At 49.3% G+C, this 25,622-nt stretch overlaps 1 protein-coding gene and 34 non-coding genes across 35 annotated transcripts; all 35 read right to left on the reverse strand.

Moving 5' to 3' along the window:
• Positions 1 to 460: 460 nt before the first annotated feature.
• On the reverse strand, positions 461 to 542 carry Trnas-uga (transfer RNA serine (anticodon UGA)). Its single transcript has one exon. It is a non-coding gene; the product is annotated as a tRNA-Ser (tRNA).
• Positions 543 to 1,233: 691 nt separating this feature from the next.
• On the reverse strand, positions 1,234 to 1,315 carry Trnas-cga (transfer RNA serine (anticodon CGA)). Its single transcript has one exon. It is a non-coding gene; the product is annotated as a tRNA-Ser (tRNA).
• A 138-nt stretch (positions 1,316 to 1,453) lies between these two features.
• Positions 1,454 to 1,526, reverse strand: Trnak-uuu (transfer RNA lysine (anticodon UUU)). Its single transcript has one exon. It is a non-coding gene; the product is annotated as a tRNA-Lys (tRNA).
• A 539-nt stretch (positions 1,527 to 2,065) lies between these two features.
• Positions 2,066 to 2,138, reverse strand: Trnaf-gaa (transfer RNA phenylalanine (anticodon GAA)). Its single transcript has one exon. It is a non-coding gene; the product is annotated as a tRNA-Phe (tRNA).
• A 611-nt stretch (positions 2,139 to 2,749) lies between these two features.
• Trnas-uga (transfer RNA serine (anticodon UGA)) lies at positions 2,750 to 2,831 on the reverse strand. The gene has a single exon. It is a non-coding gene; the product is annotated as a tRNA-Ser (tRNA).
• A 691-nt stretch (positions 2,832 to 3,522) lies between these two features.
• Positions 3,523 to 3,604, reverse strand: Trnas-cga (transfer RNA serine (anticodon CGA)). The gene has a single exon. It is a non-coding gene; the product is annotated as a tRNA-Ser (tRNA).
• A 138-nt stretch (positions 3,605 to 3,742) lies between these two features.
• On the reverse strand, positions 3,743 to 3,815 carry Trnak-uuu (transfer RNA lysine (anticodon UUU)). The gene has a single exon. It is a non-coding gene; the product is annotated as a tRNA-Lys (tRNA).
• Positions 3,816 to 4,354: 539 nt separating this feature from the next.
• Positions 4,355 to 4,427, reverse strand: Trnaf-gaa (transfer RNA phenylalanine (anticodon GAA)). The gene has a single exon. It is a non-coding gene; the product is annotated as a tRNA-Phe (tRNA).
• Positions 4,428 to 5,038: 611 nt separating this feature from the next.
• Positions 5,039 to 5,120, reverse strand: Trnas-uga (transfer RNA serine (anticodon UGA)). The gene has a single exon. It is a non-coding gene; the product is annotated as a tRNA-Ser (tRNA).
• Positions 5,121 to 5,811: 691 nt separating this feature from the next.
• Positions 5,812 to 5,893, reverse strand: Trnas-cga (transfer RNA serine (anticodon CGA)). Its single transcript has one exon. It is a non-coding gene; the product is annotated as a tRNA-Ser (tRNA).
• Positions 5,894 to 6,031: 138 nt separating this feature from the next.
• Positions 6,032 to 6,104, reverse strand: Trnak-uuu (transfer RNA lysine (anticodon UUU)). Its single transcript has one exon. It is a non-coding gene; the product is annotated as a tRNA-Lys (tRNA).
• Positions 6,105 to 6,643: 539 nt separating this feature from the next.
• Trnaf-gaa (transfer RNA phenylalanine (anticodon GAA)) lies at positions 6,644 to 6,716 on the reverse strand. The gene has a single exon. It is a non-coding gene; the product is annotated as a tRNA-Phe (tRNA).
• Positions 6,717 to 7,327: 611 nt separating this feature from the next.
• On the reverse strand, positions 7,328 to 7,409 carry Trnas-uga (transfer RNA serine (anticodon UGA)). Its single transcript has one exon. It is a non-coding gene; the product is annotated as a tRNA-Ser (tRNA).
• A 691-nt stretch (positions 7,410 to 8,100) lies between these two features.
• On the reverse strand, positions 8,101 to 8,182 carry Trnas-cga (transfer RNA serine (anticodon CGA)). Its single transcript has one exon. It is a non-coding gene; the product is annotated as a tRNA-Ser (tRNA).
• Positions 8,183 to 8,320: 138 nt separating this feature from the next.
• Trnak-uuu (transfer RNA lysine (anticodon UUU)) lies at positions 8,321 to 8,393 on the reverse strand. Its single transcript has one exon. It is a non-coding gene; the product is annotated as a tRNA-Lys (tRNA).
• A 539-nt stretch (positions 8,394 to 8,932) lies between these two features.
• On the reverse strand, positions 8,933 to 9,005 carry Trnaf-gaa (transfer RNA phenylalanine (anticodon GAA)). The gene has a single exon. It is a non-coding gene; the product is annotated as a tRNA-Phe (tRNA).
• Positions 9,006 to 9,616: 611 nt separating this feature from the next.
• On the reverse strand, positions 9,617 to 9,698 carry Trnas-uga (transfer RNA serine (anticodon UGA)). Its single transcript has one exon. It is a non-coding gene; the product is annotated as a tRNA-Ser (tRNA).
• Positions 9,699 to 10,389: 691 nt separating this feature from the next.
• On the reverse strand, positions 10,390 to 10,471 carry Trnas-cga (transfer RNA serine (anticodon CGA)). The gene has a single exon. It is a non-coding gene; the product is annotated as a tRNA-Ser (tRNA).
• Positions 10,472 to 10,609: 138 nt separating this feature from the next.
• Positions 10,610 to 10,682, reverse strand: Trnak-uuu (transfer RNA lysine (anticodon UUU)). The gene has a single exon. It is a non-coding gene; the product is annotated as a tRNA-Lys (tRNA).
• A 539-nt stretch (positions 10,683 to 11,221) lies between these two features.
• Positions 11,222 to 11,294, reverse strand: Trnaf-gaa (transfer RNA phenylalanine (anticodon GAA)). Its single transcript has one exon. It is a non-coding gene; the product is annotated as a tRNA-Phe (tRNA).
• Positions 11,295 to 11,905: 611 nt separating this feature from the next.
• Trnas-uga (transfer RNA serine (anticodon UGA)) lies at positions 11,906 to 11,987 on the reverse strand. Its single transcript has one exon. It is a non-coding gene; the product is annotated as a tRNA-Ser (tRNA).
• Positions 11,988 to 12,678: 691 nt separating this feature from the next.
• On the reverse strand, positions 12,679 to 12,760 carry Trnas-cga (transfer RNA serine (anticodon CGA)). Its single transcript has one exon. It is a non-coding gene; the product is annotated as a tRNA-Ser (tRNA).
• A 138-nt stretch (positions 12,761 to 12,898) lies between these two features.
• Trnak-uuu (transfer RNA lysine (anticodon UUU)) lies at positions 12,899 to 12,971 on the reverse strand. The gene has a single exon. It is a non-coding gene; the product is annotated as a tRNA-Lys (tRNA).
• Positions 12,972 to 13,510: 539 nt separating this feature from the next.
• Trnaf-gaa (transfer RNA phenylalanine (anticodon GAA)) lies at positions 13,511 to 13,583 on the reverse strand. The gene has a single exon. It is a non-coding gene; the product is annotated as a tRNA-Phe (tRNA).
• Positions 13,584 to 14,194: 611 nt separating this feature from the next.
• Positions 14,195 to 14,276, reverse strand: Trnas-uga (transfer RNA serine (anticodon UGA)). The gene has a single exon. It is a non-coding gene; the product is annotated as a tRNA-Ser (tRNA).
• A 691-nt stretch (positions 14,277 to 14,967) lies between these two features.
• Trnas-cga (transfer RNA serine (anticodon CGA)) lies at positions 14,968 to 15,049 on the reverse strand. Its single transcript has one exon. It is a non-coding gene; the product is annotated as a tRNA-Ser (tRNA).
• Positions 15,050 to 15,187: 138 nt separating this feature from the next.
• Positions 15,188 to 15,260, reverse strand: Trnak-uuu (transfer RNA lysine (anticodon UUU)). The gene has a single exon. It is a non-coding gene; the product is annotated as a tRNA-Lys (tRNA).
• Positions 15,261 to 15,799: 539 nt separating this feature from the next.
• Positions 15,800 to 15,872, reverse strand: Trnaf-gaa (transfer RNA phenylalanine (anticodon GAA)). Its single transcript has one exon. It is a non-coding gene; the product is annotated as a tRNA-Phe (tRNA).
• A 4,482-nt stretch (positions 15,873 to 20,354) lies between these two features.
• LOC126441884 (uncharacterized) lies at positions 20,355 to 21,114 on the reverse strand (the record flags this gene model as incomplete). Its single annotated transcript, XM_050090692.1, has 1 exon — positions 20,355 to 21,114. A coding segment is annotated over one exon (760 nt), but the record flags the coding sequence as incomplete, so codon positions are not given.
• A 1,551-nt stretch (positions 21,115 to 22,665) lies between these two features.
• Trnas-cga (transfer RNA serine (anticodon CGA)) lies at positions 22,666 to 22,747 on the reverse strand. Its single transcript has one exon. It is a non-coding gene; the product is annotated as a tRNA-Ser (tRNA).
• Positions 22,748 to 22,885: 138 nt separating this feature from the next.
• Trnak-uuu (transfer RNA lysine (anticodon UUU)) lies at positions 22,886 to 22,958 on the reverse strand. Its single transcript has one exon. It is a non-coding gene; the product is annotated as a tRNA-Lys (tRNA).
• A 539-nt stretch (positions 22,959 to 23,497) lies between these two features.
• Positions 23,498 to 23,570, reverse strand: Trnaf-gaa (transfer RNA phenylalanine (anticodon GAA)). Its single transcript has one exon. It is a non-coding gene; the product is annotated as a tRNA-Phe (tRNA).
• A 611-nt stretch (positions 23,571 to 24,181) lies between these two features.
• On the reverse strand, positions 24,182 to 24,263 carry Trnas-uga (transfer RNA serine (anticodon UGA)). The gene has a single exon. It is a non-coding gene; the product is annotated as a tRNA-Ser (tRNA).
• A 691-nt stretch (positions 24,264 to 24,954) lies between these two features.
• On the reverse strand, positions 24,955 to 25,036 carry Trnas-cga (transfer RNA serine (anticodon CGA)). The gene has a single exon. It is a non-coding gene; the product is annotated as a tRNA-Ser (tRNA).
• Positions 25,037 to 25,174: 138 nt separating this feature from the next.
• Positions 25,175 to 25,247, reverse strand: Trnak-uuu (transfer RNA lysine (anticodon UUU)). Its single transcript has one exon. It is a non-coding gene; the product is annotated as a tRNA-Lys (tRNA).
• Between the last annotated feature and the right edge of the window lie 375 nt (positions 25,248 to 25,622).

The following is a 25,622-nucleotide window of genomic DNA, read 5'->3' on the forward strand; positions in this document are numbered from 1 at the left end:
GTAACAAGCAAACATGTCGACTCGACTCGTGTAATATTCACTTCGCTGACTTCACGTGACGCCGCGCTGGCGCTAGAAAACCCGTGCTATATCGATGCCAGGGGCAACTCGTGTGCAGAGAACGAGACACAAGAAGGAGTGAGCCTCTCCACCGTATGAGAGGCAGTATCTAGGAGATACACACGGTAAAACATTCGACTTGCGTTAGCTCATCAATTGCTACACGTCATCGTCTGCAAGCTAAGATGGACACATCTGCACTGCCCAGTGAGGCGACACTTGTACTAACACCCGGTGGGCGGCTGTGAGACGAGGAGATGAGCTGCGGCTTCTGAGCGCGACTGTAACGCTGCGCCCTGGATCAAATAACACTGCACATTGCTGGTGACGCGCGTGTTTAGTAGTGACGCAACTGCTAGGATGCAGCTGAACGTCCATCTTTTGAGAGCGAGAAAATTTTCGCAGTCGGCAGGACTCGAACCTACGCTCCCAGAGGGAATCTGATTTCAAGTCAGACGCCTTAACCACTCGGCCACGACTGCCGGTGGCAGAAGCGACTCCCGACAAGTGGAACCGCCGTCTTTAGAAGCAATCTGATGGCAGAAAGCGGCGTGGCGTCACTCTTTTCTGTAGGGTTTCCATTAGCCGTTACGACAGTGTGTTAATTTTCGCCTGGCGGGGGTTTGAGCCCGGGACCCTTTGGTTGAAGGTCTAGCGCTCTACCGACTGAGCTGTCCGGTCCCTCGGCCGAGCGTTGTGGTGCATGCTACATGGTGTGCGAGTGATTCGCGTGTTGTAATTACTGGCTTATGGCTCCAATGGCGACTTCACCGACTTCCCACTGACGCACCGCTGACGCTAGTTTTGTGTCGTCTTAAAACGATGGACATACCTCCAAGCAGCTGCGAGATCTTAAGAAAAGAAACGCTGCACCACTGCCTTTGCCGCACTCGAATGATTGAATTGCGATTCTTAAAAAGAAATGAATGTTCGCTCTGTCCTACACTTTCGAGCACATCTGTGTACTCACGATCTCAGCGACGGCTTTCTGCAGTCCCAGCGTCAGTGCGAGGTGAACCGATGGCCACAGTAAGCAGCGGTCGTCGCGAAACTCAGTATTCTTAAACGGAAACTTTCGTCTTGTTGAGAATGGCGTCACTGGTTTGCACCCGCATTCGCCCACGCATGTCACATGTGTGCGAAAATTTTTGCTCCTCTTTACGCAAAATCGCACGCAGCCGGTAGGATTCGAACCTACGCTCCCAGAGGGAATCTGATTTCGAGTCAGACGCCTTAACCACTCGGCCACGACTGCTGGTAGCGCGGTGTTGTCCCGACACATGCAACTGCTACCGTTTAAAGCACTGTGGTGTCAGAAAACGGCGTAGCTTCATTATTTTCCGTAGCGTTTCCACCGCTACCAGACGAATCGCTACCAAAGTATTAAAATTTCCGCCCGGACAGGGACTTGAACCCTGGACCCTTAGGTTAAAAGCCTAATGCTCTACCGACTGAGCTATCCGGGCTCACACGACGCTGTGATACCTCTCACGATGCACAACTATACATTGACTCATGTCGTTTACTGTTGTGCAATCGCTGCATGGGGCCGTTACTAATAAAACGTCGCCTAAATGCTGTCTGCAGACTTATCGCACTAAGCTCGTAACACACTATCGAAGACTGCTGACACACGATGCAACAACAAATTGCAGGAGTCGTTGCGTCTCATACGTTGGAGCAGAGAATTTACATATTTTGTCGACACTCACTGGGCAATTGGAAAATTCGCAAGCATTTCGAATGCAATGTTTCCCACGTTTTCGCTCGTTTCACGGTTCCGTTGAAAACGTTCTTCACCACCTGACACAGAAAAAGGAACGCAGTCGGTAGGACTTTTTTGATTCTTTTGCTTCTAAGGGAGTTAGTTGTCTAGTGAGTTCCTCTTATGGCATGCACTAGACAACCAGAACAGCTACAGGAGAGAGTCATTTTTGTTGTCAGCGGTAGTTGCATTATCACCAACGCAGAGCCATTCCATTGGCGTCGCATCAAAACGAATACCTGCCGAAACCCGGGATCGAACCAGGGACCTTTAGATCTTCAGTCTAACGCTCTCCCAACTGAGCTATTTCGGCTGACATTGAACGTTCCTGTTTGCATGTGTTTGTTAACCTCTGCCTCGTTGCCAATTTCACAGTCACCTTCGTCTGATAAGACACAGGGACGCTGAAAGGCGAGCAGCCGATGCAGTGAAGTCCCACACACATTTCTTCTGCTTCCATCATCGTAACAAGCAAACATGTCGACTCGACTCGTGTAATATTCACTTCGCTGACTTCACGTGACGCCGCGCTGGCGCTAGAAAACCCGTGCTATATCGATGCCAGGGGCAACTCGTGTGCAGAGAACGAGACACAAGAAGGAGTGAGCCTCTCCACCGTATGAGAGGCAGTATCTAGGAGATACACACGGTAAAACATTCGACTTGCGTTAGCTCATCAATTGCTACACGTCATCGTCTGCAAGCTAAGATGGACACATCTGCACTGCCCAGTGAGGCGACACTTGTACTAACACCCGGTGGGCGGCTGTGAGACGAGGAGATGAGCTGCGGCTTCTGAGCGCGACTGTAACGCTGCGCCCTGGATCAAATAACACTGCACATTGCTGGTGACGCGCGTGTTTAGTAGTGACGCAACTGCTAGGATGCAGCTGAACGTCCATCTTTTGAGAGCGAGAAAATTTTCGCAGTCGGCAGGACTCGAACCTACGCTCCCAGAGGGAATCTGATTTCAAGTCAGACGCCTTAACCACTCGGCCACGACTGCCGGTGGCAGAAGCGACTCCCGACAAGTGGAACCGCCGTCTTTAGAAGCAATCTGATGGCAGAAAGCGGCGTGGCGTCACTCTTTTCTGTAGGGTTTCCATTAGCCGTTACGACAGTGTGTTAATTTTCGCCTGGCGGGGGTTTGAGCCCGGGACCCTTTGGTTGAAGGTCTAGCGCTCTACCGACTGAGCTGTCCGGTCCCTCGGCCGAGCGTTGTGGTGCATGCTACATGGTGTGCGAGTGATTCGCGTGTTGTAATTACTGGCTTATGGCTCCAATGGCGACTTCACCGACTTCCCACTGACGCACCGCTGACGCTAGTTTTGTGTCGTCTTAAAACGATGGACATACCTCCAAGCAGCTGCGAGATCTTAAGAAAAGAAACGCTGCACCACTGCCTTTGCCGCACTCGAATGATTGAATTGCGATTCTTAAAAAGAAATGAATGTTCGCTCTGTCCTACACTTTCGAGCACATCTGTGTACTCACGATCTCAGCGACGGCTTTCTGCAGTCCCAGCGTCAGTGCGAGGTGAACCGATGGCCACAGTAAGCAGCGGTCGTCGCGAAACTCAGTATTCTTAAACGGAAACTTTCGTCTTGTTGAGAATGGCGTCACTGGTTTGCACCCGCATTCGCCCACGCATGTCACATGTGTGCGAAAATTTTTGCTCCTCTTTACGCAAAATCGCACGCAGCCGGTAGGATTCGAACCTACGCTCCCAGAGGGAATCTGATTTCGAGTCAGACGCCTTAACCACTCGGCCACGACTGCTGGTAGCGCGGTGTTGTCCCGACACATGCAACTGCTACCGTTTAAAGCACTGTGGTGTCAGAAAACGGCGTAGCTTCATTATTTTCCGTAGCGTTTCCACCGCTACCAGACGAATCGCTACCAAAGTATTAAAATTTCCGCCCGGACAGGGACTTGAACCCTGGACCCTTAGGTTAAAAGCCTAATGCTCTACCGACTGAGCTATCCGGGCTCACACGACGCTGTGATACCTCTCACGATGCACAACTATACATTGACTCATGTCGTTTACTGTTGTGCAATCGCTGCATGGGGCCGTTACTAATAAAACGTCGCCTAAATGCTGTCTGCAGACTTATCGCACTAAGCTCGTAACACACTATCGAAGACTGCTGACACACGATGCAACAACAAATTGCAGGAGTCGTTGCGTCTCATACGTTGGAGCAGAGAATTTACATATTTTGTCGACACTCACTGGGCAATTGGAAAATTCGCAAGCATTTCGAATGCAATGTTTCCCACGTTTTCGCTCGTTTCACGGTTCCGTTGAAAACGTTCTTCACCACCTGACACAGAAAAAGGAACGCAGTCGGTAGGACTTTTTTGATTCTTTTGCTTCTAAGGGAGTTAGTTGTCTAGTGAGTTCCTCTTATGGCATGCACTAGACAACCAGAACAGCTACAGGAGAGAGTCATTTTTGTTGTCAGCGGTAGTTGCATTATCACCAACGCAGAGCCATTCCATTGGCGTCGCATCAAAACGAATACCTGCCGAAACCCGGGATCGAACCAGGGACCTTTAGATCTTCAGTCTAACGCTCTCCCAACTGAGCTATTTCGGCTGACATTGAACGTTCCTGTTTGCATGTGTTTGTTAACCTCTGCCTCGTTGCCAATTTCACAGTCACCTTCGTCTGATAAGACACAGGGACGCTGAAAGGCGAGCAGCCGATGCAGTGAAGTCCCACACACATTTCTTCTGCTTCCATCATCGTAACAAGCAAACATGTCGACTCGACTCGTGTAATATTCACTTCGCTGACTTCACGTGACGCCGCGCTGGCGCTAGAAAACCCGTGCTATATCGATGCCAGGGGCAACTCGTGTGCAGAGAACGAGACACAAGAAGGAGTGAGCCTCTCCACCGTATGAGAGGCAGTATCTAGGAGATACACACGGTAAAACATTCGACTTGCGTTAGCTCATCAATTGCTACACGTCATCGTCTGCAAGCTAAGATGGACACATCTGCACTGCCCAGTGAGGCGACACTTGTACTAACACCCGGTGGGCGGCTGTGAGACGAGGAGATGAGCTGCGGCTTCTGAGCGCGACTGTAACGCTGCGCCCTGGATCAAATAACACTGCACATTGCTGGTGACGCGCGTGTTTAGTAGTGACGCAACTGCTAGGATGCAGCTGAACGTCCATCTTTTGAGAGCGAGAAAATTTTCGCAGTCGGCAGGACTCGAACCTACGCTCCCAGAGGGAATCTGATTTCAAGTCAGACGCCTTAACCACTCGGCCACGACTGCCGGTGGCAGAAGCGACTCCCGACAAGTGGAACCGCCGTCTTTAGAAGCAATCTGATGGCAGAAAGCGGCGTGGCGTCACTCTTTTCTGTAGGGTTTCCATTAGCCGTTACGACAGTGTGTTAATTTTCGCCTGGCGGGGGTTTGAGCCCGGGACCCTTTGGTTGAAGGTCTAGCGCTCTACCGACTGAGCTGTCCGGTCCCTCGGCCGAGCGTTGTGGTGCATGCTACATGGTGTGCGAGTGATTCGCGTGTTGTAATTACTGGCTTATGGCTCCAATGGCGACTTCACCGACTTCCCACTGACGCACCGCTGACGCTAGTTTTGTGTCGTCTTAAAACGATGGACATACCTCCAAGCAGCTGCGAGATCTTAAGAAAAGAAACGCTGCACCACTGCCTTTGCCGCACTCGAATGATTGAATTGCGATTCTTAAAAAGAAATGAATGTTCGCTCTGTCCTACACTTTCGAGCACATCTGTGTACTCACGATCTCAGCGACGGCTTTCTGCAGTCCCAGCGTCAGTGCGAGGTGAACCGATGGCCACAGTAAGCAGCGGTCGTCGCGAAACTCAGTATTCTTAAACGGAAACTTTCGTCTTGTTGAGAATGGCGTCACTGGTTTGCACCCGCATTCGCCCACGCATGTCACATGTGTGCGAAAATTTTTGCTCCTCTTTACGCAAAATCGCACGCAGCCGGTAGGATTCGAACCTACGCTCCCAGAGGGAATCTGATTTCGAGTCAGACGCCTTAACCACTCGGCCACGACTGCTGGTAGCGCGGTGTTGTCCCGACACATGCAACTGCTACCGTTTAAAGCACTGTGGTGTCAGAAAACGGCGTAGCTTCATTATTTTCCGTAGCGTTTCCACCGCTACCAGACGAATCGCTACCAAAGTATTAAAATTTCCGCCCGGACAGGGACTTGAACCCTGGACCCTTAGGTTAAAAGCCTAATGCTCTACCGACTGAGCTATCCGGGCTCACACGACGCTGTGATACCTCTCACGATGCACAACTATACATTGACTCATGTCGTTTACTGTTGTGCAATCGCTGCATGGGGCCGTTACTAATAAAACGTCGCCTAAATGCTGTCTGCAGACTTATCGCACTAAGCTCGTAACACACTATCGAAGACTGCTGACACACGATGCAACAACAAATTGCAGGAGTCGTTGCGTCTCATACGTTGGAGCAGAGAATTTACATATTTTGTCGACACTCACTGGGCAATTGGAAAATTCGCAAGCATTTCGAATGCAATGTTTCCCACGTTTTCGCTCGTTTCACGGTTCCGTTGAAAACGTTCTTCACCACCTGACACAGAAAAAGGAACGCAGTCGGTAGGACTTTTTTGATTCTTTTGCTTCTAAGGGAGTTAGTTGTCTAGTGAGTTCCTCTTATGGCATGCACTAGACAACCAGAACAGCTACAGGAGAGAGTCATTTTTGTTGTCAGCGGTAGTTGCATTATCACCAACGCAGAGCCATTCCATTGGCGTCGCATCAAAACGAATACCTGCCGAAACCCGGGATCGAACCAGGGACCTTTAGATCTTCAGTCTAACGCTCTCCCAACTGAGCTATTTCGGCTGACATTGAACGTTCCTGTTTGCATGTGTTTGTTAACCTCTGCCTCGTTGCCAATTTCACAGTCACCTTCGTCTGATAAGACACAGGGACGCTGAAAGGCGAGCAGCCGATGCAGTGAAGTCCCACACACATTTCTTCTGCTTCCATCATCGTAACAAGCAAACATGTCGACTCGACTCGTGTAATATTCACTTCGCTGACTTCACGTGACGCCGCGCTGGCGCTAGAAAACCCGTGCTATATCGATGCCAGGGGCAACTCGTGTGCAGAGAACGAGACACAAGAAGGAGTGAGCCTCTCCACCGTATGAGAGGCAGTATCTAGGAGATACACACGGTAAAACATTCGACTTGCGTTAGCTCATCAATTGCTACACGTCATCGTCTGCAAGCTAAGATGGACACATCTGCACTGCCCAGTGAGGCGACACTTGTACTAACACCCGGTGGGCGGCTGTGAGACGAGGAGATGAGCTGCGGCTTCTGAGCGCGACTGTAACGCTGCGCCCTGGATCAAATAACACTGCACATTGCTGGTGACGCGCGTGTTTAGTAGTGACGCAACTGCTAGGATGCAGCTGAACGTCCATCTTTTGAGAGCGAGAAAATTTTCGCAGTCGGCAGGACTCGAACCTACGCTCCCAGAGGGAATCTGATTTCAAGTCAGACGCCTTAACCACTCGGCCACGACTGCCGGTGGCAGAAGCGACTCCCGACAAGTGGAACCGCCGTCTTTAGAAGCAATCTGATGGCAGAAAGCGGCGTGGCGTCACTCTTTTCTGTAGGGTTTCCATTAGCCGTTACGACAGTGTGTTAATTTTCGCCTGGCGGGGGTTTGAGCCCGGGACCCTTTGGTTGAAGGTCTAGCGCTCTACCGACTGAGCTGTCCGGTCCCTCGGCCGAGCGTTGTGGTGCATGCTACATGGTGTGCGAGTGATTCGCGTGTTGTAATTACTGGCTTATGGCTCCAATGGCGACTTCACCGACTTCCCACTGACGCACCGCTGACGCTAGTTTTGTGTCGTCTTAAAACGATGGACATACCTCCAAGCAGCTGCGAGATCTTAAGAAAAGAAACGCTGCACCACTGCCTTTGCCGCACTCGAATGATTGAATTGCGATTCTTAAAAAGAAATGAATGTTCGCTCTGTCCTACACTTTCGAGCACATCTGTGTACTCACGATCTCAGCGACGGCTTTCTGCAGTCCCAGCGTCAGTGCGAGGTGAACCGATGGCCACAGTAAGCAGCGGTCGTCGCGAAACTCAGTATTCTTAAACGGAAACTTTCGTCTTGTTGAGAATGGCGTCACTGGTTTGCACCCGCATTCGCCCACGCATGTCACATGTGTGCGAAAATTTTTGCTCCTCTTTACGCAAAATCGCACGCAGCCGGTAGGATTCGAACCTACGCTCCCAGAGGGAATCTGATTTCGAGTCAGACGCCTTAACCACTCGGCCACGACTGCTGGTAGCGCGGTGTTGTCCCGACACATGCAACTGCTACCGTTTAAAGCACTGTGGTGTCAGAAAACGGCGTAGCTTCATTATTTTCCGTAGCGTTTCCACCGCTACCAGACGAATCGCTACCAAAGTATTAAAATTTCCGCCCGGACAGGGACTTGAACCCTGGACCCTTAGGTTAAAAGCCTAATGCTCTACCGACTGAGCTATCCGGGCTCACACGACGCTGTGATACCTCTCACGATGCACAACTATACATTGACTCATGTCGTTTACTGTTGTGCAATCGCTGCATGGGGCCGTTACTAATAAAACGTCGCCTAAATGCTGTCTGCAGACTTATCGCACTAAGCTCGTAACACACTATCGAAGACTGCTGACACACGATGCAACAACAAATTGCAGGAGTCGTTGCGTCTCATACGTTGGAGCAGAGAATTTACATATTTTGTCGACACTCACTGGGCAATTGGAAAATTCGCAAGCATTTCGAATGCAATGTTTCCCACGTTTTCGCTCGTTTCACGGTTCCGTTGAAAACGTTCTTCACCACCTGACACAGAAAAAGGAACGCAGTCGGTAGGACTTTTTTGATTCTTTTGCTTCTAAGGGAGTTAGTTGTCTAGTGAGTTCCTCTTATGGCATGCACTAGACAACCAGAACAGCTACAGGAGAGAGTCATTTTTGTTGTCAGCGGTAGTTGCATTATCACCAACGCAGAGCCATTCCATTGGCGTCGCATCAAAACGAATACCTGCCGAAACCCGGGATCGAACCAGGGACCTTTAGATCTTCAGTCTAACGCTCTCCCAACTGAGCTATTTCGGCTGACATTGAACGTTCCTGTTTGCATGTGTTTGTTAACCTCTGCCTCGTTGCCAATTTCACAGTCACCTTCGTCTGATAAGACACAGGGACGCTGAAAGGCGAGCAGCCGATGCAGTGAAGTCCCACACACATTTCTTCTGCTTCCATCATCGTAACAAGCAAACATGTCGACTCGACTCGTGTAATATTCACTTCGCTGACTTCACGTGACGCCGCGCTGGCGCTAGAAAACCCGTGCTATATCGATGCCAGGGGCAACTCGTGTGCAGAGAACGAGACACAAGAAGGAGTGAGCCTCTCCACCGTATGAGAGGCAGTATCTAGGAGATACACACGGTAAAACATTCGACTTGCGTTAGCTCATCAATTGCTACACGTCATCGTCTGCAAGCTAAGATGGACACATCTGCACTGCCCAGTGAGGCGACACTTGTACTAACACCCGGTGGGCGGCTGTGAGACGAGGAGATGAGCTGCGGCTTCTGAGCGCGACTGTAACGCTGCGCCCTGGATCAAATAACACTGCACATTGCTGGTGACGCGCGTGTTTAGTAGTGACGCAACTGCTAGGATGCAGCTGAACGTCCATCTTTTGAGAGCGAGAAAATTTTCGCAGTCGGCAGGACTCGAACCTACGCTCCCAGAGGGAATCTGATTTCAAGTCAGACGCCTTAACCACTCGGCCACGACTGCCGGTGGCAGAAGCGACTCCCGACAAGTGGAACCGCCGTCTTTAGAAGCAATCTGATGGCAGAAAGCGGCGTGGCGTCACTCTTTTCTGTAGGGTTTCCATTAGCCGTTACGACAGTGTGTTAATTTTCGCCTGGCGGGGGTTTGAGCCCGGGACCCTTTGGTTGAAGGTCTAGCGCTCTACCGACTGAGCTGTCCGGTCCCTCGGCCGAGCGTTGTGGTGCATGCTACATGGTGTGCGAGTGATTCGCGTGTTGTAATTACTGGCTTATGGCTCCAATGGCGACTTCACCGACTTCCCACTGACGCACCGCTGACGCTAGTTTTGTGTCGTCTTAAAACGATGGACATACCTCCAAGCAGCTGCGAGATCTTAAGAAAAGAAACGCTGCACCACTGCCTTTGCCGCACTCGAATGATTGAATTGCGATTCTTAAAAAGAAATGAATGTTCGCTCTGTCCTACACTTTCGAGCACATCTGTGTACTCACGATCTCAGCGACGGCTTTCTGCAGTCCCAGCGTCAGTGCGAGGTGAACCGATGGCCACAGTAAGCAGCGGTCGTCGCGAAACTCAGTATTCTTAAACGGAAACTTTCGTCTTGTTGAGAATGGCGTCACTGGTTTGCACCCGCATTCGCCCACGCATGTCACATGTGTGCGAAAATTTTTGCTCCTCTTTACGCAAAATCGCACGCAGCCGGTAGGATTCGAACCTACGCTCCCAGAGGGAATCTGATTTCGAGTCAGACGCCTTAACCACTCGGCCACGACTGCTGGTAGCGCGGTGTTGTCCCGACACATGCAACTGCTACCGTTTAAAGCACTGTGGTGTCAGAAAACGGCGTAGCTTCATTATTTTCCGTAGCGTTTCCACCGCTACCAGACGAATCGCTACCAAAGTATTAAAATTTCCGCCCGGACAGGGACTTGAACCCTGGACCCTTAGGTTAAAAGCCTAATGCTCTACCGACTGAGCTATCCGGGCTCACACGACGCTGTGATACCTCTCACGATGCACAACTATACATTGACTCATGTCGTTTACTGTTGTGCAATCGCTGCATGGGGCCGTTACTAATAAAACGTCGCCTAAATGCTGTCTGCAGACTTATCGCACTAAGCTCGTAACACACTATCGAAGACTGCTGACACACGATGCAACAACAAATTGCAGGAGTCGTTGCGTCTCATACGTTGGAGCAGAGAATTTACATATTTTGTCGACACTCACTGGGCAATTGGAAAATTCGCAAGCATTTCGAATGCAATGTTTCCCACGTTTTCGCTCGTTTCACGGTTCCGTTGAAAACGTTCTTCACCACCTGACACAGAAAAAGGAACGCAGTCGGTAGGACTTTTTTGATTCTTTTGCTTCTAAGGGAGTTAGTTGTCTAGTGAGTTCCTCTTATGGCATGCACTAGACAACCAGAACAGCTACAGGAGAGAGTCATTTTTGTTGTCAGCGGTAGTTGCATTATCACCAACGCAGAGCCATTCCATTGGCGTCGCATCAAAACGAATACCTGCCGAAACCCGGGATCGAACCAGGGACCTTTAGATCTTCAGTCTAACGCTCTCCCAACTGAGCTATTTCGGCTGACATTGAACGTTCCTGTTTGCATGTGTTTGTTAACCTCTGCCTCGTTGCCAATTTCACAGTCACCTTCGTCTGATAAGACACAGGGACGCTGAAAGGCGAGCAGCCGATGCAGTGAAGTCCCACACACATTTCTTCTGCTTCCATCATCGTAACAAGCAAACATGTCGACTCGACTCGTGTAATATTCACTTCGCTGACTTCACGTGACGCCGCGCTGGCGCTAGAAAACCCGTGCTATATCGATGCCAGGGGCAACTCGTGTGCAGAGAACGAGACACAAGAAGGAGTGAGCCTCTCCACCGTATGAGAGGCAGTATCTAGGAGATACACACGGTAAAACATTCGACTTGCGTTAGCTCATCAATTGCTACACGTCATCGTCTGCAAGCTAAGATGGACACATCTGCACTGCCCAGTGAGGCGACACTTGTACTAACACCCGGTGGGCGGCTGTGAGACGAGGAGATGAGCTGCGGCTTCTGAGCGCGACTGTAACGCTGCGCCCTGGATCAAATAACACTGCACATTGCTGGTGACGCGCGTGTTTAGTAGTGACGCAACTGCTAGGATGCAGCTGAACGTCCATCTTTTGAGAGCGAGAAAATTTTCGCAGTCGGCAGGACTCGAACCTACGCTCCCAGAGGGAATCTGATTTCAAGTCAGACGCCTTAACCACTCGGCCACGACTGCCGGTGGCAGAAGCGACTCCCGACAAGTGGAACCGCCGTCTTTAGAAGCAATCTGATGGCAGAAAGCGGCGTGGCGTCACTCTTTTCTGTAGGGTTTCCATTAGCCGTTACGACAGTGTGTTAATTTTCGCCTGGCGGGGGTTTGAGCCCGGGACCCTTTGGTTGAAGGTCTAGCGCTCTACCGACTGAGCTGTCCGGTCCCTCGGCCGAGCGTTGTGGTGCATGCTACATGGTGTGCGAGTGATTCGCGTGTTGTAATTACTGGCTTATGGCTCCAATGGCGACTTCACCGACTTCCCACTGACGCACCGCTGACGCTAGTTTTGTGTCGTCTTAAAACGATGGACATACCTCCAAGCAGCTGCGAGATCTTAAGAAAAGAAACGCTGCACCACTGCCTTTGCCGCACTCGAATGATTGAATTGCGATTCTTAAAAAGAAATGAATGTTCGCTCTGTCCTACACTTTCGAGCACATCTGTGTACTCACGATCTCAGCGACGGCTTTCTGCAGTCCCAGCGTCAGTGCGAGGTGAACCGATGGCCACAGTAAGCAGCGGTCGTCGCGAAACTCAGTATTCTTAAACGGAAACTTTCGTCTTGTTGAGAATGGCGTCACTGGTTTGCACCCGCATTCGCCCACGCATGTCACATGTGTGCGAAAATTTTTGCTCCTCTTTACGCAAAATCGCACGCAGCCGGTAGGATTCGAACCTACGCTCCCAGAGGGAATCTGATTTCGAGTCAGACGCCTTAACCACTCGGCCACGACTGCTGGTAGCGCGGTGTTGTCCCGACACATGCAACTGCTACCGTTTAAAGCACTGTGGTGTCAGAAAACGGCGTAGCTTCATTATTTTCCGTAGCGTTTCCACCGCTACCAGACGAATCGCTACCAAAGTATTAAAATTTCCGCCCGGACAGGGACTTGAACCCTGGACCCTTAGGTTAAAAGCCTAATGCTCTACCGACTGAGCTATCCGGGCTCACACGACGCTGTGATACCTCTCACGATGCACAACTATACATTGACTCATGTCGTTTACTGTTGTGCAATCGCTGCATGGGGCCGTTACTAATAAAACGTCGCCTAAATGCTGTCTGCAGACTTATCGCACTAAGCTCGTAACACACTATCGAAGACTGCTGACACACGATGCAACAACAAATTGCAGGAGTCGTTGCGTCTCATACGTTGGAGCAGAGAATTTACATATTTTGTCGACACTCACTGGGCAATTGGAAAATTCGCAAGCATTTCGAATGCAATGTTTCCCACGTTTTCGCTCGTTTCACGGTTCCGTTGAAAACGTTCTTCACCACCTGACACAGAAAAAGGAACGCAGTCGGTAGGACTTTTTTGATTCTTTTGCTTCTAAGGGAGTTAGTTGTCTAGTGAGTTCCTCTTATGGCATGCACTAGACAACCAGAACAGCTACAGGAGAGAGTCATTTTTGTTGTCAGCGGTAGTTGCATTATCACCAACGCAGAGCCATTCCATTGGCGTCGCATCAAAACGAATACCTGCCGAAACCCGGGATCGAACCAGGGACCTTTAGATCTTCAGTCTAACGCTCTCCCAACTGAGCTATTTCGGCTGACATTGAACGTTCCTGTTTGCATGTGTTTGTTAACCTCTGCCTCGTTGCCAATTTCACAGTCACCTTCGTCTGATAAGACACAGGGACGCTGAAAGGCGAGCAGCCGATGCAGTGAAGTCCCACACACATTTCTTCTGCTTCCATCATCGTAACAAGCAAACATGTCGACTCGACTCGTGTAATATTCACTTCGCTGACTTCACGTGACGCCGCGCTGGCGCTAGAAAACCCGTGCTATATCGATGCCAGGGGCAACTCGTGTGCAGAGAACGAGACACAAGAAGGAGTGAGCCTCTCCACCGTATGAGAGGCAGTATCTAGGAGATACACACGGTAAAACATTCGACTTGCGTTAGCTCATCAATTGCTACACGTCATCGTCTGCAAGCTAAGATGGACACATCTGCACTGCCCAGTGAGGCGACACTTGTACTAACACCCGGTGGGCGGCTGTGAGACGAGGAGATGAGCTGCGGCTTCTGAGCGCGACTGTAACGCTGCGCCCTGGATCAAATAACACTGCACATTGCTGGTGACGCGCGTGTTTAGTAGTGACGCAACTGCTAGGATGCAGCTGAACGTCCATCTTTTGAGAGCGAGAAAATTTTCGCAGTCGGCAGGACTCGAACCTACGCTCCCAGAGGGAATCTGATTTCAAGTCAGACGCCTTAACCACTCGGCCACGACTGCCGGTGGCAGAAGCGACTCCCGACAAGTGGAACCGCCGTCTTTAGAAGCAATCTGATGGCAGAAAGCGGCGTGGCGTCACTCTTTTCTGTAGGGTTTCCATTAGCCGTTACGACAGTGTGTTAATTTTCGCCTGGCGGGGGTTTGAGCCCGGGACCCTTTGGTTGAAGGTCTAGCGCTCTACCGACTGAGCTGTCCGGTCCCTCGGCCGAGCGTTGTGGTGCATGCTACATGGTGTGCGAGTGATTCGCGTGTTGTAATTACTGGCTTATGGCTCCAATGGCGACTTCACCGACTTCCCACTGACGCACCGCTGACGCTAGTTTTGTGTCGTCTTAAAACGATGGACATACCTCCAAGCAGCTGCGAGATCTTAAGAAAAGAAACGCTGCACCACTGCCTTTGCCGCACTCGAATGATTGAATTGCGATTCTTAAAAAGAAATGAATGTTCGCTCTGTCCTACACTTTCGAGCACATCTGTGTACTCACGATCTCAGCGACGGCTTTCTGCAGTCCCAGCGTCAGTGCGAGGTGAACCGATGGCCACAGTAAGCAGCGGTCGTCGCGAAACTCAGTATTCTTAAACGGAAACTTTCGTCTTGTTGAGAATGGCGTCACTGGTTTGCACCCGCATTCGCCCACGCATGTCACATGTGTGCGAAAATTTTTGCTCCTCTTTACGCAAAATCGCACGCAGCCGGTAGGATTCGAACCTACGCTCCCAGAGGGAATCTGATTTCGAGTCAGACGCCTTAACCACTCGGCCACGACTGCTGGTAGCGCGGTGTTGTCCCGACACATGCAACTGCTACCGTTTAAAGCACTGTGGTGTCAGAAAACGGCGTAGCTTCATTATTTTCCGTAGCGTTTCCACCGCTACCAGACGAATCGCTACCAAAGTATTAAAATTTCCGCCCGGACAGGGACTTGAACCCTGGACCCTTAGGTTAAAAGCCTAATGCTCTACCGACTGAGCTATCCGGGCTCACACGACGCTGTGATACCTCTCACGATGCACAACTATACATTGACTCATGTCGTTTACTGTTGTGCAATCGCTGCATGGGGCCGTTACTAATAAAACGTCGCCTAAATGCTGTCTGCAGACTTATCGCACTAAGCTCGTAACACACTATCGAAGACTGCTGACACACGATGCAACAACAAATTGCAGGAGTCGTTGCGTCTCATACGTTGGAGCAGAGAATTTACATATTTTGTCGACACTCACTGGGCAATTGGAAAATTCGCAAGCATTTCGAATGCAATGTTTCCCACGTTTTCGCTCGTTTCACGGTTCCGTTGAAAACGTTCTTCACCACCTGACACAGAAAAAGGAACGCAGTCGGTAGGACTTTTTTGATTCTTTTGCTTCTAAGGGAGTTAGTTGTCTAGTGAGTTCCTCTTATGGCATGCACTAGACAACCAGAACAGCTACAGGAGAGAGTCATTTTTGTTGTCAGCGGTAGTTGCATTATCACCAACGCAGAGCCATTCCATTGGCGTCGCATCAAAACGAATACCTGCCGAAACCCGGGATCGAACCAGGGACCTTTAGATCTTCAGTCTAACGCTCTCCCAACTGAGCTATTTCGGCTGACATTGAACGTTCCTGTTTGCATGTGTTTGTTAACCTCTGCCTCGTTGCCAATTTCACAGTCACCTTCGTCTGATAAGACACAGGGACGCTGAAAGGCGAGCAGCCGATGCAGTGAAGTCCCACACACATTTCTTCTGCTTCCATCATCGTAACAAGCAAACATGTCGACTCGACTCGTGTAATATTCACTTCGCTGACTTCACGTGACGCCGCGCTGGCGCTAGAAAACCCGTGCTATATCGATGCCAGGGGCAACTCGTGTGCAGAGAACGAGACACAAGAAGGAGTGAGCCTCTCCACCGTATGAGAGGCAGTATCTAGGAGATACACACGGTAAAACATTCGACTTGCGTTAGCTCATCAATTGCTACACGTCATCGTCTGCAAGCTAAGATGGACACATCTGCACTGCCCAGTGAGGCGACACTTGTACTAACACCCGGTGGGCGGCTGTGAGACGAGGAGATGAGCTGCGGCTTCTGAGCGCGACTGTAACGCTGCGCCCTGGATCAAATAACACTGCACATTGCTGGTGACGCGCGTGTTTAGTAGTGACGCAACTGCTAGGATGCAGCTGAACGTCCATCTTTTGAGAGCGAGAAAATTTTCGCAGTCGGCAGGACTCGAACCTACGCTCCCAGAGGGAATCTGATTTCAAGTCAGACGCCTTAACCACTTTTTTTTTTTTTTTTTTTTTTTTTTTAGGGCCTCCCTTCTCCCCTTACAGCCCTCCTTGCGCTCTCCATGAATGCCGTCCTTGGCGAGCTTCATCAGCTATAGTCAAAAGAAATCAAAGTCTCCAGATTCACTGGCGTCGTACAACAGTACACAAAAAGAATACTGGTTCTTCCGGATTACAAGGAGTTCATTGCCTCGTCTTCTTTGTAATATAAGTGCAACGAAAAATAGAAATCTCTCGCATAACCAAGGGGAAAAAAAAAAATGTCTCTTCCCTCAAAAAACAAATAATGAGGACTAAGAAAGAAAAGAAAACTTCAGGTCCTCAAGCGCCATAGTCGAAATGATAACGAAAATATTCTTCAGTGTTAACTTGTACTTGGGAACTTCACCGTGGAAATGTTGACAGTAATTGAGGATTTACTTTAGAATCACCCAATTCCCTGTTTCTCAAAAAGTATTTTTAACATATTCCCAAAATCCCTCTTAATGTGCGGGAACTGGTTTCTTCTCCAATATGCCGTTTCCATATAAGCAATAAAGGCAGTAATATTGTCTTCTCCGTGGTTAGTTATGACGTAATTGACAAAATGTCCCAGCATCCACATAACAGTATTGTTTTTCGTTTTGGGGTAATACCGTGTATCAGGCCACAGGAGGATATCAGTTGTATAAAGACTTTCAGTGCTACGTGTGAGCAGCGCCAATCGTTTCCGCACCCAATGCCAGTTGAACTGATGCCCGCAGCAAGTAAACCTGTGCCTCAGAGTGTCTACTAATCCACATTTGAGGCAGTTGTCAGTAGCACTTAAGCCAATGCGGTTCAGTTTTTCGTTGGTTGGAATAAGATTGTGGACAACTTTATACCAGGCGGAAAGCACATCGGAGGAATGAATTTTTAGAGTAATATTGGTCCACACTGCCGTCCAGACGATTCTTGGGTAGTGCATTTCAATTGTATTTGGAGCTTCGTACTTCTGCCACTGAGCAATTAAGAACACTGTCGTGAGACAAGGACCTGTGAAAACACTGTCACCTAAGTAACTCATTTCGAGGTAATAAACACCGACATGTTGCAATTGGAAGTTGAGTTTCCCGATGTCAATTGGCGGTTTCATACATTTAGGGCGAACAATGCGAAACAGCTTCGATGTGATAGTATGGGGCATCGTGGTAATTATCACAGTTGTTCGTTTTATATAGAGTGCTGTCGCCTTTCGACGGATATCATTGAGTTGCAGGCCCCCAGCTTGCACTGACTTAGACAGTGTGGTATAGGTTAACTTAAAAATATGACCGAGCCACACAAACCTGCTGGACAAACGCATGATCTTATGGGCTTGCATTTTGGGAAGAGGGAACACCTGAGCGACATAATAAGCTTTACAGAGTATGTATGTATTCAAAATCCTGATCTTCTGGAGGATATTTGTCGATCGCCAGGTGTTTTCCACTATAGCTCCCTGTATTCGATTGGCAGTAAGTTTCCAGTTTTTAGCTGCCATACGTAAGGGACACCTATCGATTATGATTCCCAGAGCAACATGTTGTTCGACGATCTGTGCCCACGGTATAGCAAGAGATTCGAAGCCCCGTAAGCTTAGAACCTTACATTTACCCTCACTGAGTTTCGCTCCAGAAGCAGTGCTGTAAGTATCAATCTCAGCCCGCAATTGGGCCACTTCAGACTCATGACGTAGGATAACAGCAACATCATCGGCGTAAGCCCTCACAGTAAGATGGCTCCCTAAGACAGAAAGGCCAGTTAATGTGATACACAATCTCTTCAGAAATGGCTCGAGCGACAAAACAAAGAGCGACATCGACAACGGACTGCCTTGCGGTACACCTCGTCGTATACTGACAGCTTGCGTCAGCTGACCGTTAACGGTGATCCTAGCAGTAATGCCTGTTATCATATTCCGAATGACTGCCACAGCTCGTTCGTCGAGTCCAATTCGTTGCAGGATGCGTTCTAAATAGTCATGACTAACGCGGTCAAAAGCTTTGCAAAAGTCAAGAAAAAGGAAAGCACATTTGACGTTGGTTACGGCCGCTACTGAAATAACGTCTCTGTACTCCGCAACCGGAGTCATAATGGATCTCCCTGGAAGGCAAGACTGATGTGAATGAATAACTTTCCCAAGGATGGGGGTCATTCTGCTATTAATCGCTCGGGCAATCGTTTTATAATCAAAGTTCAATAATGTGATTGGACGGAGATTATCAACTCGCTTGTGACCAGTTCTCTTCGGGACTAAAACAATTCTACCCACCTTGAACTCGGCAGGAAGAGGACCACCACTCATGACTTCATTAACAATGTCAGTAAAAGTACCACCAAGGACATTCCAGAATTTGATATAAAATTCCTTGGGCAAACCATCAGGACCAGGCGATTTAAAGGAAGGCGACTTGGAGATCAAGGCTAAAAGTTCCTCGGGAGTGAAATCCGATAAAAAGTCGACATTGTCAGCAGGAGTAATATCCCTATCAAGAACATTGACCACTGCACTGACAGCAGGTTCATTGACAATCTCGCTGGAATACAGTCGTTGGAAATGTTGGTGAATTTCACTAATAATGGCCGCTTGAGTAGAGAGTAATTCCCCATTATCTCTTTCCAAAACATCAATGAAAGCCCGGCGGCGGCGTGATAAATGCTTGAATAAATGGTACATAGATGTCATTTCGTCGGCTAAAACAGATTTAGGTTTGGATTTAACTTTCAGACCTTCCAATTGTTGACGCTTCAAGCTGACAAGTTTAGCCTTGACACGTTGAATGGATGGAAAGTTAGTGTTGGTCGCAGTGGATGAATCATACAGTTGTCGCAGCACAGTGTAGTAAAACTCAAAGGTCCTCTTGAAGGCGCGTGCTTTCTGAGCACTATAATAAATGAGACTTTTTCGAAGCTTTGGTTTCGCAACAGTGGTCCACCACATCGCTTTAGTCGGATAAAAAGTGATGGAACGCAAACAAGTTTCCCACACATGCCTGATAACGTCAAATAATTCAGCGTCCGCCAGATGCGATATGTTTAACATCCACGGGGAACGAAATAATTTGGTAGGCTGTCGATTTAAGTGAACCGTTGCCGTAAAAGCGCAATGGTCGGTAAAACTAGCCGGGATTACGTCAACCGCTAGGAGTCTGTCACTGATACAGTCCGATAGATAAATTCTATCCAGACGGCTGCATGAAGTAACGGTGAAAAAAGTGAATTTAACTAAAGTAGGATACTTCAGTTCCCAAGCATCTTTCAGCTTAATATTCTTAACGAGCTCATGCAGGTCTTTACAGTAGTTAAAATTAGGGGACTGATCGTTTTTACGTAGAACACAGTTGAAGTCACCTCCTATTATCAGGTTTTGAGGACTCCTCCTCAACAGATACGTAACATCCTCCTTATAAAAACGTGACCGTTCGAATTTGTTGCTGTTGCCTGACGGGGCATATAAGTTAACAAGGGTTACATCAAAAATTTTACAGCTCACTCCTCGACCGGAATCTAAAAACTCGATCTCCCCAACTGGAATACCTTCCCGTAATAAAAGTGCGGTACCTGTACTTTCCTCAGGAGCAACGTTTGATATGGTTTTAAAACCAGAGACGAAGAGATTCAAAACAGTAACTTCCTGCAACAACACAATATCAGCGTCAGATTCGTATAGAAACTGCTGGAGGGCCGCAATTTTGAGATCAGATCGAATCTTATTTATGTTCAGGGAGACGAATTTGTACGCTTGTGCCATTATTACAGTGAGGTACGTAAAGGGTCCCTAAACAACACTGGTCGCATTACAATGTCACAGAAACTTCGGAATGGGCTGCATTGTCAGGAGGATCACGAACAGGCACTTGTGTGTCGTTGGGTTTGTTTTTCTTCCGTACGGCGTTGACGTTCGGTTGAACTTTGGTCCTACTACGTGCCCTGCTAGGGAACACATCGGCAGACGGAGGTGTGGGAGGATCCTGAGTGACTTCGCAATCCATAATGGGATGTGACGCCTCAGCCATCTGATCCGCAGAAAGAACTGACTCAGAAGGTGGACAAGTTTGTTTGTTGTCACTAGCACGAACTTCGTGTTTGTTTGTAGACGGACGTTGACTTCCTTCAGTTTGTACACAAGGACTGCCTCCCTTGTTATGCTTATCGGAAGCACGCGCTTGTTGTGATTCGGCCTGTGGTGACGTCGCGACTTCAGGCGGCGTGCTCGGCTGTTGTGGTGCCAAAGCTGCCTGCACGTCACTCGGAATGACGTCAATAGCCGCAGCGTCGACAGCTGCGTGCGACGGTTCAGGAAAACTAGAGTCAGTAACCGTAACCGGCATCTCTTTTGGGACGTCGTGTTCTAATTCCTGGAGATCCTCGTCCGGACTATCAGCATCACACGTTCTTCGCCGTTTGTGGCTCAGCAGCTGCACGTCAGATTTGGAAGCAGGCGTATCTGTAACCGGTTTTGAAGGAAAGGGTGGAAAGTCGGCAACAGGCAAACCAGGCTCCGGGGGCAATATTTCACTATCACTAGGGCGTTCGATGTCCGTGATTGGTGCCTCCCTAACAAGATCGGCCAATGTCAATTTTTTACGCTGTTCCAAAGTACTTTTGAGAACAAATACACGTTTAGGGCAGTTCGTACGCAAGTGGCCAGTTTCATTACAAAGAAAGCATGTGCCTGGTTGCCCACTGTACGTGACATGCACTTTATACCCACAAACAATAAGATGGGAGGGGATATCTTGCTTGACGTGCATTTCGACTGACCGGACGCCACTAAAACACTGTAACCGATGTTGACTAGACCAACGTTCGTTACGGATTTGCTTGACCTCCCCATACGTCGTCAAAATCTCACGTAAATAACAGTTTTCAACTTCCGGCGGCAGGTTGTACACACGGACATTTTTGTATTCTACATCAGCATTTGATATGAGAACAGTACTCACCGAGGCGTCACGATGACGGAACTCAGCTCTGCTACCATGTTTTAACAGAATCCTCTCCAGTAACACAGGGTTTAACAACTTGACAAAGAAACAGTAGAGGTCGGTGTCGTAATAGGCAGTATGAACCTGGTCAGACGTAATACCAATAACATCCACTATGAAATCGTGAACTTCCATGGAACTCGGTTGAACATGACGTGTAGACTTGTCAAATTCGAAACACAGAGTACATTTCCTTGGGAACAACCTGGACGACATATCCACTTATTAAACGGTCGAGACCGCTAACACAAAACGACACAAAACACTAAAAGCGAAGTGAAGTGACGGAAACACAAGACAGCAAATCGAGCAAACAACGTAAACAAAGAAAGTAGTCACGGCTTGCACACGCTATTGCGGAGCGAAGGCACAAACACGTGCGACCTGCACGGCGTCGCAAGCGGAACTGAACCACTCGGCCACGACTGCCGGTGGCAGAAGCGACTCCCGACAAGTGGAACCGCCGTCTTTAGAAGCAATCTGATGGCAGAAAGCGGCGTGGCGTCACTCTTTTCTGTAGGGTTTCCATTAGCCGTTACGACAGTGTGTTAATTTTCGCCTGGCGGGGGTTTGAGCCCGGGACCCTTTGGTTGAAGGTCTAGCGCTCTACCGACTGAGCTGTCCGGTCCCTCGGCCGAGCGTTGTGGTGCATGCTACATGGTGTGCGAGTGATTCGCGTGTTGTAATTACTGGCTTATGGCTCCAATGGCGACTTCACCGACTTCCCACTGACGCACCGCTGACGCTAGTTTTGTGTCGTCTTAAAACGATGGACATACCTCCAAGCAGCTGCGAGATCTTAAGAAAAGAAACGCTGCACCACTGCCTTTGCCGCACTCGAATGATTGAATTGCGATTCTTAAAAAGAAATGAATGTTCGCTCTGTCCTACACTTTCGAGCACATCTGTGTACTCACGATCTCAGCGACGGCTTTCTGCAGTCCCAGCGTCAGTGCGAGGTGAACCGATGGCCACAGTAAGCAGCGGTCGTCGCGAAACTCAGTATTCTTAAACGGAAACTTTCGTCTTGTTGAGAATGGCGTCACTGGTTTGCACCCGCATTCGCCCACGCATGTCACATGTGTGCGAAAATTTTTGCTCCTCTTTACGCAAAATCGCACGCAGCCGGTAGGATTCGAACCTACGCTCCCAGAGGGAATCTGATTTCGAGTCAGACGCCTTAACCACTCGGCCACGACTGCTGGTAGCGCGGTGTTGTCCCGACACATGCAACTGCTACCGTTTAAAGCACTGTGGTGTCAGAAAACGGCGTAGCTTCATTATTTTCCGTAGCGTTTCCACCGCTACCAGACGAATCGCTACCAAAGTATTAAAATTTCCGCCCGGACAGGGACTTGAACCCTGGACCCTTAGGTTAAAAGCCTAATGCTCTACCGACTGAGCTATCCGGGCTCACACGACGCTGTGATACCTCTCACGATGCACAACTATACATTGACTCATGTCGTTTACTGTTGTGCAATCGCTGCATGGGGCCGTTACTAATAAAACGTCGCCTAAATGCTGTCTGCAGACTTATCGCACTAAGCTCGTAACACACTATCGAAGACTGCTGACACACGATGCAACAACAAATTGCAGGAGTCGTTGCGTCTCATACGTTGGAGCAGAGAATTTACATATTTTGTCGACACTCACTGGGCAATTGGAAAATTCGCAAGCATTTCGAATGCAATGTTTCCCACGTTTTCGCTCGTTTCACGGTTCCGTTGAAAACGTTCTTCACCACCTGACACAGAAAAAGGAACGCAGTCGGTAGGACTTTTTTGATTCTTTTGCTTCTAAGGGAGTTAGTTGTCTAGTGAGTTCCTCTTATGGCATGCACTAGACAACCAGAACAGCTACAGGAGAGAGTCATTTTTGTTGTCAGCGGTAGTTGCATTATCACCAACGCAGAGCCATTCCATTGGCGTCGCATCAAAACGAATACCTGCCGAAACCCGGGATCGAACCAGGGACCTTTAGATCTTCAGTCTAACGCTCTCCCAACTGAGCTATTTCGGCTGACATTGAACGTTCCTGTTTGCATGTGTTTGTTAACCTCTGCCTCGTTGCCAATTTCACAGTCACCTTCGTCTGATAAGACACAGGGACGCTGAAAGGCGAGCAGCCGATGCAGTGAAGTCCCACACACATTTCTTCTGCTTCCATCATCGTAACAAGCAAACATGTCGACTCGACTCGTGTAATATTCACTTCGCTGACTTCACGTGACGCCGCGCTGGCGCTAGAAAACCCGTGCTATATCGATGCCAGGGGCAACTCGTGTGCAGAGAACGAGACACAAGAAGGAGTGAGCCTCTCCACCGTATGAGAGGCAGTATCTAGGAGATACACACGGTAAAACATTCGACTTGCGTTAGCTCATCAATTGCTACACGTCATCGTCTGCAAGCTAAGATGGACACATCTGCACTGCCCAGTGAGGCGACACTTGTACTAACACCCGGTGGGCGGCTGTGAGACGAGGAGATGAGCTGCGGCTTCTGAGCGCGACTGTAACGCTGCGCCCTGGATCAAATAACACTGCACATTGCTGGTGACGCGCGTGTTTAGTAGTGACGCAACTGCTAGGATGCAGCTGAACGTCCATCTTTTGAGAGCGAGAAAATTTTCGCAGTCGGCAGGACTCGAACCTACGCTCCCAGAGGGAATCTGATTTCAAGTCAGACGCCTTAACCACTCGGCCACGACTGCCGGTGGCAGAAGCGACTCCCGACAAGTGGAACCGCCGTCTTTAGAAGCAATCTGATGGCAGAAAGCGGCGTGGCGTCACTCTTTTCTGTAGGGTTTCCATTAGCCGTTACGACAGTGTGTTAATTTTCGCCTGGCGGGGGTTTGAGCCCGGGACCCTTTGGTTGAAGGTCTAGCGCTCTACCGACTGAGCTGTCCGGTCCCTCGGCCGAGCGTTGTGGTGCATGCTACATGGTGTGCGAGTGATTCGCGTGTTGTAATTACTGGCTTATGGCTCCAATGGCGACTTCACCGACTTCCCACTGACGCACCGCTGACGCTAGTTTTGTGTCGTCTTAAAACGATGGACATACCTCCAAGCAGCTGCGAGATCTTAAGAAAAGAAACGCTGCACCACTGCCTTTGCCGCACTCGAATGATTGAATTGCGATTCTTAAAAAGAAATGAATGTTCGCTCTGTCCTACACTTTCGAGCACATCTGTGTACTCACGATCTCAGCGACGGCTTTCTGCAGTCCCAGCGTCAGTGCGAGGTGAACCGATGGCCACAGTAAGCAGCGGTCGTCGCGAAACTCAGTATTCTTAAACGGAAACTTTCGTCTTGTTGAGAATGGCGTCACTGGTTTGCACCCGCATTCGCCCACGCATGTCACATGTGTGCGAAAATTTTTGCTCCTCTTTACGCAAAATCGCACGCAGCCGGTAGGATTCGAACCTACGCTCCCAGAGGGAATCTGATTTCGAGTCAGACGCCTTAACCACTCGGCCACGACTGCTGGTAGCGCGGTGTTGTCCCGACACATGCAACTGCTACCGTTTAAAGCACTGTGGTGTCAGAAAACGGCGTAGCTTCATTATTTTCCGTAGCGTTTCCACCGCTACCAGACGAATCGCTACCAAAGTATTAAAATTTCCGCCCGGACAGGGACTTGAACCCTGGACCCTTAGGTTAAAAGCCTAATGCTCTACCGACTGAGCTATCCGGGCTCACACGACGCTGTGATACCTCTCACGATGCACAACTATACATTGACTCATGTCGTTTACTGTTGTGCAATCGCTGCATGGGGCCGTTACTAATAAAACGTCGCCTAAATGCTGTCTGCAGACTTATCGCACTAAGCTCGTAACACACTATCGAAGACTGCTGACACACGATGCAACAACAAATTGCAGGAGTCGTTGCGTCTCATACGTTGGAGCAGAGAATTTACATATTTTGTCGACACTCACTGGGCAATTGGAAAATTCGCAAGCATTTCGAATGCAATGTTTCCCACGTTTTCGCTCGTTTCACGGTTCCGTTGAAAACGTTCTTCACCACCTGACACAGAAAAAGGAACGCAGTCGGTAGGACTTTTT

The sequence above is a fragment of the Schistocerca serialis genome, unplaced genomic scaffold, assembly GCF_023864345.2.
Source record: "Schistocerca serialis cubense isolate TAMUIC-IGC-003099 unplaced genomic scaffold, iqSchSeri2.2 HiC_scaffold_1374, whole genome shotgun sequence".
In the NCBI taxonomy this organism is placed as follows: Eukaryota; Metazoa; Arthropoda; class Insecta; order Orthoptera; family Acrididae; genus Schistocerca; species Schistocerca serialis.